The sequence below is a fragment of the Melitaea cinxia genome, chromosome 27 (genome assembly GCF_905220565.1).
Source record: "Melitaea cinxia chromosome 27, ilMelCinx1.1, whole genome shotgun sequence".
Taxonomy (NCBI): domain Eukaryota; kingdom Metazoa; phylum Arthropoda; class Insecta; order Lepidoptera; family Nymphalidae; genus Melitaea; species Melitaea cinxia.
In genome coordinates this window covers 426,721-440,029 of record NC_059420.1, presented here as the reverse complement: position 1 = coordinate 440,029, position 13,309 = coordinate 426,721, and the positions used below count along the sequence as shown (strand labels likewise).

General features: G+C 50.0%; 1 protein-coding gene across 1 annotated transcript in view; it reads right to left on the bottom strand.

The window, feature by feature from the left end:
• The window catches only part of LOC123666816 (spectrin beta chain, non-erythrocytic 5), an 87,446-nt gene that overhangs the window by 17,026 nt on the left and 57,111 nt on the right, over positions 1-13,309 (bottom strand). Inside the window, exons 49-63 of the mRNA XM_045600842.1 lie at positions 10,186-10,327; positions 9,657-9,761; positions 8,997-9,143; positions 8,592-8,697; positions 8,005-8,180; positions 6,859-6,986; positions 6,197-6,309; positions 5,161-5,234; positions 3,802-3,928; positions 3,227-3,401; positions 2,965-3,066; positions 2,278-2,388; positions 1,381-1,735; positions 1,118-1,242; positions 311-450 (exon numbers count right to left, since the gene is read on the bottom strand). Coding sequence (XP_045456798.1) covers positions 311-450; positions 1,118-1,242; positions 1,381-1,735; positions 2,278-2,388; positions 2,965-3,066; positions 3,227-3,401; positions 3,802-3,928; positions 5,161-5,234; positions 6,197-6,309; positions 6,859-6,986; positions 8,005-8,180; positions 8,592-8,697; positions 8,997-9,143; positions 9,657-9,761; positions 10,186-10,327 — 2,126 coding nt within the window. The remainder of the gene's footprint in view (positions 1-310; positions 451-1,117; positions 1,243-1,380; positions 1,736-2,277; positions 2,389-2,964; positions 3,067-3,226; positions 3,402-3,801; positions 3,929-5,160; positions 5,235-6,196; positions 6,310-6,858; positions 6,987-8,004; positions 8,181-8,591; positions 8,698-8,996; positions 9,144-9,656; positions 9,762-10,185; positions 10,328-13,309) is intronic.

Sequence of the window (13,309 nt, the reverse complement as noted above, 5' to 3'; positions counted from 1 at the left end):
CAGATGTTCGTCGTAGATGGCAGGGATTATATTAGTGTCGTGTGTCTGAAATATAGATACAGACTTTCACCCTACTGCTTGAAATTTTTTACTACTGGTTGATCCGGCAAACTTTACCCCTCAAAAATTCGTATAAATTATTATATCAATAGACTAGAAATGGCAAGGTGAAGATGATGGCAGAAACATCAATATTTTTGTCAATAAAGAACACAAACCCTACACCGGTCTATCAATATTAATTTTCTAAAAATTTCTTCTCTACCAACTATAACTCCGCTATCAATGAACCTAGGCAGTGTAGTCTCACCGTGCAGCTGCGTGAGGAAATTGTCGAAGGCCTGCTGTAACGTCTCTACGTGCTCCACGTCCAGGCCGTACTCTTCGCTGGCGGCGGTGGACATCTGCTCGCTGATCCATTCCTGGACCTCCTCGAACTCTTGGACGAACCTGGAGACGGGGGTACAAATATATTTAGCTTTGGTACTTTGAACTTATGATTTTAATAAGTGACCGAAATTAGTAACAAAAAAAAAAAACCAAACTTAACTACCTCGTCCAATTTTGATGAAACTTTTTTTACCGAAAATTTAATTGGAATTGAGTCAAATGAGTACAAAAGACATTTCATTTATCTGAATATATTTTGTTTTTGTATGTTGTGCACTGAACTTTAATAATTTCAGTTCCTGACCAGAAAAATATAGACACAAAATTAGCCATTAAAAATAGTCATGGAACTCCTTAATAATTAGAATCAGCTTTATTTTAATATATAATATATTAAAACAAATATATAATATTTTAGTTTTTTTACCGCTCTGGGGTAGTGGTATGCACCACTACACCAGTAGTCGCCTAAAGCACCGACGGTTTTTGGGTTCGGGTCTCCCCACCGTGCCACGGAGAGTACGTTAATCCGTCGGTCCCGGTTGATATCATAAATACCTGATAACGATCGTTACTCATAGTAGAGAACATTCGCCAACCCGCAGTGGAGCAGCGTGGTGGAATACGCTCCGATCCTTCTCCTACATGGAGAAAGAGGCCTATGCCCAGTAGTTGGGATATTACAGGCTGAATCGTGATCACCGTTGTATAAAATAAGAACACTCACTTGAAGTACTTCAAGCTCTGCTGCAGGCGCTGTTCTCTCTTCGCCGACATGAGCTTAGTTTCTTCGTAGCTTGCTTTCAGCTCATCCAGCTTCTTGCGGACCTCCTCGTCTTCGTGGGTGCGTTCCTGATCACGATTTAAGCATATTAGAAAATGAATTATTTGAAAAGTCTAAAATCAAAAAATAATAAAGTCCTCTTCAGCCGTGTAAAATCCGGCTCCACAGGGCCAACTCCTATCTTCAACGTTCATATCATTCCTCACCTGTAGCGTGCGTTCCAGACGCGTCAGAGTGGGCAGGAAGGCGTTTAGCTCCCGCTGCTGAGCGTCAAGGCGCCTCATCAGCGCCAGAACCGACTCCTCATCACGACCCGCCTCTCCAGCTGTTAGGGCGTTACGCCTCTCCGATAACCATACACCCGCCTCCCGAATCTCTGTCAGAAGTTGCAGTAGTTCACAGCGTTCCCTCAAGTCAATGCTGCGCTGCGCTGCTCTGTCCAGCAGTGTACGCTGTGCTGTCCGAAGGTCTCGAGCTCGAGCCTCCAGCTCTGATCCGGCGAAGTGTCCTCGTCTTGCTAGTGCGGTTGCGCGTGCGCATACCGCTGATATCGATGCCTCTCTGTTAAGGTTGCAATTAAGGATAAAATTAGAGCATTCGCTAAGACTACTTAATAGTTTTCGATTTTAGCTCTTTACAATAATACCCCCTCTCTTCCCGTGGTTGTAGGAGGCGACTAAGGGATAACACAGTTCCACTACCACATTGGAACTTAAAAAGACGACCGATGGCGGGATAACCATCCAACTGCTGGCTTTGAAATACACAGGCCGAAGACGGGCAGCAGCGTCTTCGGTACGATAAAGCCAGCCCTGCGGGTACCAACCCGCCTGCCCAGCGTGGTGACTATGGGCAACACACATGAGTTCACGCCATTTTTGGCGTGAACTTGTAGAGGCCTATTTCCAGTAGTGGACTGCGAAAGGCTGATTGATGATGATTATAATACTGAAATCAATTATTTTATGTTTACGACCCCTGCACCCCGAGCCGAGCGCTCAACATCCGTGCCGTTAGCTATAACCTAACCTAGGTCTAAACCATACAGATTTTATGATAAACATTCATCGTCAAAATAGCGAGGTACTGGTTGGCGGCCCCACCTGCCGATGAGCTCGGCCTCCAGCGCCAGGTGCTTCTTGAGCAGCGCCTGCGCGTCCGCCAGCGAAGCCCCGCTCTCGTCCCACACGCCGGCGCCCGCGCGCTCCGACAACCTGCGCGTGCGCAACGCATGCTTATTGGACATAATAACACATTCATTTCGATCCCATAAAGACCCACAGGTGTTTCGAAAAAATTACAGAAAGGATCATAGTAAAATTTTGGGTAACTTTTGAACTGGAAACGGATCCAGTCTTGAAATGTCCTTTTCCAGCCTGGCTGCAACTGTAGGACCGCTATACACAAATTAAATGTACATCTTTTAAATACACACACAGTCATCTTATCTACGGTAAGCAACATAATGTTTATGTTAAAATAAAGTGTGTGAGCGTGTGTGTGTGTGTACTTATGTAAGCACGTAAGAAGTTATACTCCATTGGCTAGCTGACTTCACGTTGCTAACTTCTTCGTTGTCTAGCTAACTTCAGAGTGTCAGCTTTCTGTGACGTTATGCGCGCAAATTTTTAAAAAATACTCTTTTCATTTTTCCCTAACGCGCCAAATAAAGTATAACTTCAAAAAAACATTGTTTTAAATAGTTTAAAATTGTCCCATCTGGTCATAACTAAAATCAGGAAATAAGGTAAGGAGTGAAGAAACACGGTCTGAGATGTCCAGGTCCCTACCAGCTGAACTCCTCATCAGCGTCTCTCTCCCAGCGGTGCAGAAGCGCCGCATCCTCCAGGTTGTCACGACGTATCTGCATTGGCTCCTGTAGTTGACGGTAGCTGGAAATTAAATGTTCAGCATTAACATCACAGACTCAAATCCATTTTTTTTATAAGACTCTCTCGATTGGTGCTGACGTATATTTTAACCGACTTCTAAATAGCTGTGTTTTCTCGTAAAACAAAAAAAATAAAATAAACTAAAGTAATAGGTTGTTACCGTTTGACGGCCTGGTCGGCCTTCTCCAGGATCTCGTCGGCCATGAAGTGGTGGTTGTCGGCCAGCTGTTGCGCCGTGTCGGCCAGTTGTGTGGCGGTGTCGGCCTTCGCGGCGACCGCTGCCTCCAGGCGCGTGTGGCGTTTGAGCAGCGCTTGGACCGAGGACAGGTCCTTGCCTGGAGATTGTTGTACGTTTTAGAAAGCTTCCGGGCTATATTCGGACATTATTAGGTATTAGGGGATGTATAAGTGTAGCCTAATTGGATGACTCTTACTAATGATAGTTAGATGTCAGGGGATACAAAAGTATAACACCCCAATTAACGAAATTTAAAACAAATACCAGATCAAAATCATAACAAATTTATTTTATTTTTAAATGTCTAAGGTTTTAAGCAGTTCCATCATCATTCAATGATTGCGATCCTTGAATCTGGTTACATCTTGAAAAAGAAAAAACCCAAACCCTACTCATTGTGATCCTCATTACGCAATCAATCCCTAACTGCCCCCCTCTATAGCCCCAGACCCAGAACCCCCCAACCTCCCCCAGTACTCAGCCCCGAGCCCACTCACCGTGGTCCTCACTCAGCAGCTGCGCCTCCACGTCGTCCAGCCAGGCGGTGAAGTCGTCCAGGCCCCGCAGATACACGCGCGCCTGGTACGCCTCCTGGAGTCGCTCGCGACGCAGCTTTGCAGCGGACTGCGGGAGATCACTCTTATTGGTTGCGAAACTTTTACATAAATATTACATATTAAAGATTACATTAAAACTGACGACTTTACTGTTTTATTAAAAGTTTTCACAAATAGTAATCTATACTAATAAATGTAGAGTTTTTTTGTTCGGTCCTACGTCAAAAACTACTGAACCAATTGGAATAATACTTATACCATAAGATGTTTCGAAGGTTTTAGTGTGTGATATGTTGGTGATTACTTATCGTATAAAAAATATGAACGGAGAGAGGTCGATAGTATACAAATAAACTTAGATATAATAAATGCATATCCTAACAGCTCTAACGAGAAACAAGAAGATTCAGACAAAAAATAACATAAGTCAAAATCAAAAATAACTTTCAAATAGGCTTCAAAAGCACTTTCGAATCGTCATTTTACAAATTAAAACTTTAAAAATAAATTATTATATTTGTAGAAGTAAAGCGACCACCGATTCGGAATGTAGATTCTGCAGAGAAGAATCGGCAAGAAACTCCGCAGTTACTCTTTTGAAAATAATATATAAACTGTGTTTTAGTTCAAAATTAGTAACATGTTGCATAACATGCATCTCTGCAATCTTGCACCGTATATATAATTAAAAGCTTTATACGCCTAAATCAAGTGACTATATCCACTTATAATTCTTAAAGAGTTGGTCAGTAAGTTTTAGCCGTTTTGGAATTCTAGTGTTATATGTCACGCTTCAGCCTGTAGTATCCCACTACTGGGCATAAGCCTCTTTCCCCATGTACGAGACAGATCAGAGCTTAATCCAACACGCTGCTCCAATGCGGGTTGGCGGATATATTCCCTACTATGAGTAACGATCGCTATCAGGTGTACATGATAACAACCGGGACCGACGGCTTAACGTGCTCTACGAGTCACGGTGTTTGCTGTAAAGTATCCGAAAAGTATCCGCGGATAGTGTTATATGTATCATCTATATATATATATATATATATATATATATATATATATATATGAATGTTTGTCTGTATGTCCTTTATAGAATCGTAAACTATGCATTTGATCATGTCGTGATCTTCAGCAAAGTGTTGTGCATGAGCCCTCAAAGGTTTCAGAGTTGGTACGACCAAAAAAAAAAGTGCAACAACGTGCACAGGGTACAACTCGTCCATGATAAAAGTGTTAAATATTTAATAAAATACACATCTACACATTTCAACAAGGAGTTCAGTAGCTCACCATGAGATCTCTCCACAGGTTCTCGAGGTCCTCGACGTGTTTCGCGATCTCTTGGGAGGCGTAGTGCTTCGCTTCTGTTGACAGAACGACTTCATGAAACTCTTGCAGAACATTGGTTTGGTCACAAAAGGGGTTTTTTTTTTCTTTAAATTTAAGCTTTACTTGGGAGACACTAATGATAATTTTTAGGCATTTAACATCAGATCGCTGCGGAATATAATAATATGATATTCTGTCAAAATATCCTATAAGTGTGTGTATATGCATATGTATGTGTATGTGTATATATGTGTATGCTATGTATATATATTGTCAGTGTGGATGTGCTGCTCTCTTTTTAATAATAATAATAATAAACATTTATTCATACTCACACACATACATCGATATACAGTAAAGACAAAAAAATAGAAATCACAATATAACAATTCTATTACAATATAACTATATAGATATTATGACAAATAGCTAAATTGGAAACAATGAACACAATATACAACCGAAATAAAAGACAATGAAATTAAAAAACAATAATAATAGGTAACTACCCACATAAAATCAACAATAACAATTAAAAAAGCAAAAAAAAAAAATAATGAAAAATAAGCAGCAATTTTTGTTGGTGTAGGTGGTGTATGGCAGTTGCGGATGTTTATGTTTTTCTGATATGTGCAGGATACTGGTGGTGTATGTTGGTGTCGGTTAAGTGGGTGGTTTAAGAGAGCTACAATTTGTGTGTGTGTGTGTTTGGTTGAGTGATGTCAGTGATGTCGCTCAAAGCGAATGACAACGAGGAGTCACTGAAAATCTGCGTCTCATTATTGTTGCAATGGTGTGGCAAATGTATTGTATTGTTCGTAATATCTGTGTGTAAACCGTAGTCATATTGTTATGATTTTTATTATTGTGAACAACAAAATTTCTTTCTTTCAGATGGTACTATCTGCTCATTTGTCCCTTGGCATAGAAAAGCACTTGATTGTTTGTATGTGTTATGGTGAGTGGGGAGGGGGTGGGCTAATGGAGGGTATCTCACCAATCAGATCTTCTCCGGTGGCAGCGACGTCATCAATACGCTTTTTGTTAGCCGCGAGCTCCGACTCGAAAGCCGCGTGCTTTTGGATCTTGCTTTGTAAGTTTGAAAGCTCTCTGAAAACAAAAAAAAAAATACGCTATGAAAATTATAAGGTATCTTTTTATGTGTTAGTTAATTTTTACTGGGTGTATCGATTTTAATGATTCTTTTTAAGTTTGAAAGCTGGCGCTTATCCATGTAGAGCTAAGTTTTGAGGGTAAGATTTAGCATCTTCTTGGTTGGAGTCTAATCCACCACGCTGCTCTAATGCGGGTTGACGTATGTTGTATGAGTAACGATCGCTATCAGGTTTACATAATAACAACCGGGACCGTCGGCTTAACGTGCTCTCCGAGGCATAGTGGGGAGACCCATAAAGACAGACATACAAACCGGAAAGAAATATTTGTTCAAATACAAATATCCATCCCGAGCGGGAATCGAACCCGCAAACCGTCGGTGTCTTAGCGACTACACGCACCTTCGAACCAGAGCGGTTGTTTTTTTAAGGGTAAGTCAACAATAATCAATAGCTAACTAGGCTTTTTACATTTCCTCACAGACGTTCCCTGGTCTTGACCACCTTGGTCCAAGACTCTGGAGCTAGTGTTTCTGATGGTTACCTGTAGTTGGTGTCGGTGGCTATCTGCATCTTGAGTTCGATCCACTCGCGCTCGTGATTCAGATCTCGTAAGAACTGGTGCAGTTGCTTCGACTGCTCCAGCTTCAGACCTCGGGCCTTGCAGCGCTCCTGGGGGTGGAGGTTGCGGGTTAGTGTTACATTTAGATGGGGGTGAAGATGATTGATATAAAGGGAGCGAGCTTCTTCCTTAAGCCGGTCTGCTTAACTTTCACAATACCTCTCATAATGCCGAAATATGACATTTGCTAACTCGACACGTACGCTGTAGCGCACGTACGAGTGAGTACGTGTGAGGTAGGCGTGCGTGTGTGCGTTCGTGCGAGTCTATACCTTGAGCCTATCTGCTTGATTTCCTCAATATCGTTCATAACGTACCAAACATAATACTAATAGTTTTTTTTTAATACTAATAAATGCGTTCAAGTATGCTGTGAGCGCACGCACGTGTAAAGTGCACGCGTGTGTGTATGTGTGAGTCTTTGTGCTTCTGCTTTCCTCATTATGCTATGCAGGTTGCCGCTTTCTTTCTTTTTTTTATATACATTTTGTTTATTTTTCATTATTTTGTTTTTTTAATTGTTATTGTTGATTTTATGTGGGTAGTTACCTATTATTATTGTTTTTAATTTTATTGTTTTTTATTTCGGTTGTATATTGTGTTCATTGTTTTTTTTTTTCGAATTGTTGAGTACTGTTGGCCCTAGCGGCCTTTACAGCGTCACCGGTGAGAGCGGCCGGGCACTAAAGGCACCGGCCGCGAAGGAAGAAGGGGAGCCCTCTGGGACTCGGGGGGATTGTGTTCATTGTTTCCAATTTAGCTATTTATGCACACCATTGAACAACACGTTAGCGCGATTTAATTGCGTACAGCGACATCTATCGTCGAGTTGCGGAATTACATACTTACTAAAATAATGTATATGACAATTTATTACAGAATTAAACAGTCATAATATCTATATAGTTATATTGTAATAGAATTGTTATGTTGTGATTTCTATTTTTTTGTCTTTACTGTATATCGATGTATGTGTGTGAGTATGAATATATGTTTATTATTATTATTATTATTATTATTATATCTCATAATGCCCCAAATACGGTATCAGTATGCGCGAGTTCGTACCTTGAGCCTGTCGGCCCGGGCCCTGGCCTCGCCCACCCTGTTCTCGATGTAGCGCCGGTGGTGGTGGCCGCCCTGCAGCGCGGCGGCCGCGAACCTCTCCAGCTCGGCCACTCGTCCCGCCTGCGACTCCAGCAGCTTGCTGAACTCCGCGTGCTTGCGGAGCAGCGTCTCCACCGCTGGGGAACACCACACATCAGCACACCCGGATAGAAATCATCAGCACACCCGGATAGAGATCGTCACCACCGCTTGAGTGCAGCAGCGTAGTGGATAAAGCTTCAATCCTCAATTCTTCTACTACATGGATAAAGAGGCCTATGCCCAGCAGTGGGATGATACTGGCTGAATCGATCACCACTTATAACAATACAATTTTTTTTTTTATAATATATTAAATGTTTTGCATCCACGTTTTAAGGAGAAAGTAACTTGTACAGTACTATCAACTAAGCTTGTTTTTTTTTTTTGTCTTGTTCACGGCAAGTCTTTGTAAGCAGTTTTGGCAGGAGGACATCTCACTGTGACTGTCGAGTACGAGGCGAGGATATTAAACAAAAAAAAAAAACAATAAATTTGACAAGCCTCACCGTCAAGATTCTCTCCGAGGTCATCATTGTTCAGGAAGGCCTCCTTTGCAGCCAGCCAATCCTCCACCAACCGCGCTTGCTCCTTCAGCAGCTGGAGCTCGTGAGCCTGGTCGAGGGGTGAGGGGATAAGCAACAGACCAAAATATTAAAATTACAGGCATTTGTAAACTATTATTCAAATTGAGATTTTTTTTTGTATTACCGACCATTCGTCTCAGACAATTGATAAAATTAAATCAAATACCTATACAATCCCTTAAATTTTCCTTTTTGTTAACCCCTAACATTATGACCCTACATTTCATAACTTAGGAACGCATTTGTAGCTTCTTCTGGTTCTGCCCATTCAACAACCCTAAAAATATTTTAAGCTAACTGGTAAAGTAATTTTTCAAATGTTCTCACCTGAGTGAGGTACTGCTTCCTCTGCAGCCAGGCCTGATCCAGGGTCTGTGATAGCTTCTCAACTCTCTTCTGCTTTTCAGCGTCACCGGCCTGCTCCGCTTCCTTCAGCAGTGTCGCGATCACCTTCTGGCGACCGTCGATTTCGGCCTGAAGAAGGTGAGGGTTAGATAAGTTTATTTTCATCATCATCATCATCATTCCAGCCTATTGCAGTCCACTGCTGGACATAGGCCTCCACAAGTTCGCGCCAAAAATGCGTGAAATTATGTGTGTTACCCATAGTTTATCTTATGGTATGAATATTGCTGACTCTTCTCCCCACCGTGCCTCGGAGAGCACGTCAAGCTGTCGGTCCCGGTTGTTATTATACAGATCTGATAGCCATCGTTAGCCATGGTAGGAATTTTTTTCCATCACTCCATATACCTAGCACAATATTTTTCCCAAAAGAAATTTTCTGAATTTTCTAGATTCTCAGATTTTCGATAGATTCTAGATTCTCAGAATTTTTAGACACTCAATTGATTACAAACTCAGGAGAAACCGTACGTGGCGACTAGTATATGGTACATTATACACATTTACAGACATTCTTTTGGCATAATTCTTTGGACACTAGACCAGACATTGTGACAATATTGTCAGGTCAAGGATACCCACCTTTCTCTCATGATGCTGTTCAAGTTGCGCCTCAGCATCAGCGACGCTTTCAGGCTCCGCGCCATCCATGCGCTTCACCGTCTCCGACACCCACAACTCCAATTCCTGGTGACGATGCAGTTTATATTAGAAAATTGTAAGTTAGAAGAATTTCTGTTTTTTTGGCTGGGTCGGTCTGAATCTTCAATTTGGAAGATTTAGAGTATGTTTTTGGGCTAAGTTTTGTTTTTCAGTTTCATTTTGGTTAATTGACCATTATTGACATGGATTGAATCATAGTTCACACAACCTAATGGGTTTTGGGGATAAATTCTGAAATGTAAGTTCATGTGGTCTTACAGACTTAAGGAAAATTGGAAGATATTTAGAGATTTTAGGAACTATTATTGGAAGTGCATTGGAAAAAAAAATGAAATATATTTTGATATATGTATAAAATAATCTATGTTAGTTACTGTTAGATAGTAACCAAGTTTGCCACAGGCCTTTAGATACTTCACAAAGTAGACAAAATCTATGTTTGACTAACCTTAAGGTTTTCCTCGAATTTGTGCTGTGCGATGGCTTCATCCAGCATCTTGGTCCTCTGAGCTGCGAGCTGCTGCAGCCTGTCCCATGCCGCATCCAGCTCTGACAGACTAGCTTCGATCTCACCTTTCTTGTCAGGGTGACTGGTGAGAAAGGAAGTCAATATTAGTTACATAATTTTTTTTTGTAAAAGTAAGCTTTTACCCTAATAGGACATCTGCATCTGTCTACAAAAATCTGGCTAACACACTACGGTAAAACAACACTGCTTGGGTGCAGCCATGTTTGTCAGTAGTCATCTGTAAGGTTGAGGTACTTATCCGGAGGACCTGCACCAGATTTGGAGGAAGATTTTTCCAGCAGTGACCTACCTCAATAGAACAAAAATTGAAGAAATAATAGACTTTAGCATCCAAAGAAAAGCTGGCACTTCACTGGCTTTAAGTCGATTGAGCGTTTGGGTCAGAATTCAGCTCCTGCGCCGCGCCCGGGTCGCGTGTGGGGGGTCGGTGTGGGGGGTGGGGGGTCGTACCTGTCGGCCAGGCGCGCGGCCGCGGCGCGCAGGTCGGCCACGCGGCCGGCCACGGCGGACGCCTCGGCGGCGCGCGCCTCGTGCCGGCGCCGCAGCTCCTGCGCCGCAGCTCCTGCGCCGCGCCGGGTCGCGTGTGGGGGGTCGGTGTGGGGGGTGGGGGGTCGTACCTGTCGGCCAGGCGCGCGGCCGCGGCGCGCAGGTCGGCCACGCGGCCGGCCACGGCGGACGCCTCGGCGGCGCGCGCCTCGTGCCGGCGCCGCAGCTCCTGCGCCGCGCCGGGTCGCGTGTGGGGGGTCGGTGTGGGGGGTGGGGGGTCGTACCTGTCGGCCAGGCGCGCGGCCGCGGCGCGCAGGTCGGCCACGCGGCCGGCCACGGCGGACGCCTCGGCGGCGCGCGCCTCGTGCCGGCGCCGCAGCTCCTGCGCCGCGCCGGGTCGCGTGTGGGGGGTCGGTGTGGGGGGGGGGGGGGTCGTACCTGTCGGCCAGGCGCGCGGCCGCGGCGCGCAGGTCGGCCACGCGGCCGGCCACGGCGGACGCCTCGGCGGCGCGCGCCTCGTGCCGGCGCCGCAGCTCCTGCGCCGCGCCGGGTCGCGTGTGGGGGGTCGGTGTGGGGGGTGGGGGGTCGTACCTGTCGGCCAGGCGCGCGGCCGCGGCGCGCAGGTCGGCCACGCGGCCGGCCACGGCGGACGCCTCGGCGGCGCGCGCCTCGTGCCGGCGCCGCAGCTCCTGCGCCGCGCCGGGTCGCGTGTGGGGGGTCGGTGTGGGGGGTGGGGGGTCGTACCTGTCGGCCAGGCGCGCGGCCGCGGCGCGCAGGTCGGCCACGCGGCCGGCCACGGCGGACGCCTCGGCGGCGCGCGCCTCGTGCCGGCGCCGCAGCTCCTGCGCCGCGCCGGGTCGCGTGTGGGGGGTCGGTGTGGGGGGTGGGGGGTCGTACCTGTCGGCCAGGCGCGCGGCCGCGGCGCGCAGGTCGGCCACGCGGCCGGCCACGGCGGACGCCTCGGCGGCGCGCGCCTCGTGCCGGCGCCGCAGCTCCTGCGCCGCGCCGGGTCGCGTGTGGGGGGTCGGTGTGGGGGGTGGGGGGTCGTACCTGTCGGCCAGGCGCGCGGCCGCGGCGCGCAGGTCGGCCACGCGGCCGGCCACGGCGGACGCCTCGGTGGCGCGCGCCTCGTGCCGGCGCCGCAGCTCCTGCGCCGCGCCGGGTCGCGTGTGGGGGGTCGGTGTGGGGGGTGGGGGGTCGTACCTGTCGGCCAGGCGCGCGGCCGCGGCGCGCAGGTCGGCCACGCGGCCGGCCACGGCGGACGCCTCGGCGGCGCGCGCCTCGTGCCGGCGCCGCAGCTCCTGCGCCGCGCCGGGTCGCGTGTGGGGGGTCGGTGTGGGGGGGTGGGGGGTCGTACCTGTCGGCCAGGCGCGCGGCCGCGGCGCGCAGGTCGGCCACGCGGCCGGCCACGGCGGACGCCTCGGCGGCGCGCGCCTCGTGCCGGCGCCGCAGCTCCTGCGCCGCGCCGGGTCGCGTGTGGGGGGTCGGTGTGGGGGGTGGGGGGTCGTACCTGTCGGCCAGGCGCGCGGCCGCGGCGCGCAGGTCGGCCACGCGGCCGGCCACGGCGGACGCCTCGGCGGCGCGCGCCTCGTGCCGGCGCCGCAGCTCCTGCGCCGCGCCGGGTCGCGTGTGGGGGGTCGGTGTGGGGGGTGGGGGGTCGTACCTGTCGGCCAGGCGCGCGGCCGCGGCGCGCAGGTCGGCCACGCGGCCGGCCACGGCGGACGCCTCGGCGGCGCGCGCCTCGTGCCGGCGCCGCAGCTCCTGCGCCGCGCCGGGTCGCGTGTGGGGGGTCGGTGTGGGGGGTGGGGGGTCGTACCTGTCGGCCAGGCGCGCGGCCGCGGCGCGCAGGTCGGCCACGCGGCCGGCCACGGCGGACGCCTCGGCGGCGCGCGCCTCGTGCCGGCGCCGCAGCTCCTGCGCCGCGCCGGGTCGCGTGTGGGGGGTCGGTGTGGGGGGTGGGGGGTCGTACCTGTCGGCCAGGCGCGCGGCCGCGGCGCGCAGGTCGGCCACGCGGCCGGCCACGGCGGACGCCTCGGCGGCGCGCGCCTCGTGCCGGCGCCGCAGCTCCTGCGCCGCGCCGGGTCGCGTGTGGGGGGTCGGTGTGGGGGGTGGGGGGTCGTACCTGTCGGCCAGGCGCGCGGCCGCGGCGCGCAGGTCGGCCACGCGGCCGGCCACGGCGGACGCCTCGGCGGCGCGCGCCTCGTGCCGGCGCCGCAGCTCCTGCGCCGCGCCGGGTCGCGTGTGGGGGGTCGGTGTGGGGGGTGGGGGGTCGTACCTGTCGGCCAGGCGCGCGGCCGCGGCGCGCAGGTCGGCCACGCGGCCGGCCACGGCGGACGCCTCGGCGGCGCGCGCCTCGTGCCGGCGCCGCAGCTCCTGCGCCGCGCCGGGTCGCGTGTGGGGGGTCGGTGTGGGGGGTGGGGGGTCGTACCTGTCGGCCAGGCGCGCGGCCGCGGCGCGCAGGTCGGCCACGCGGCCGGCCACGGCGGACGCCTCGGCGGCGCGCGCCTCGTGCCGGCGCCGCAGCTCCTGCGCCGCGCCGGGTCGCGTGTGGGGGGTC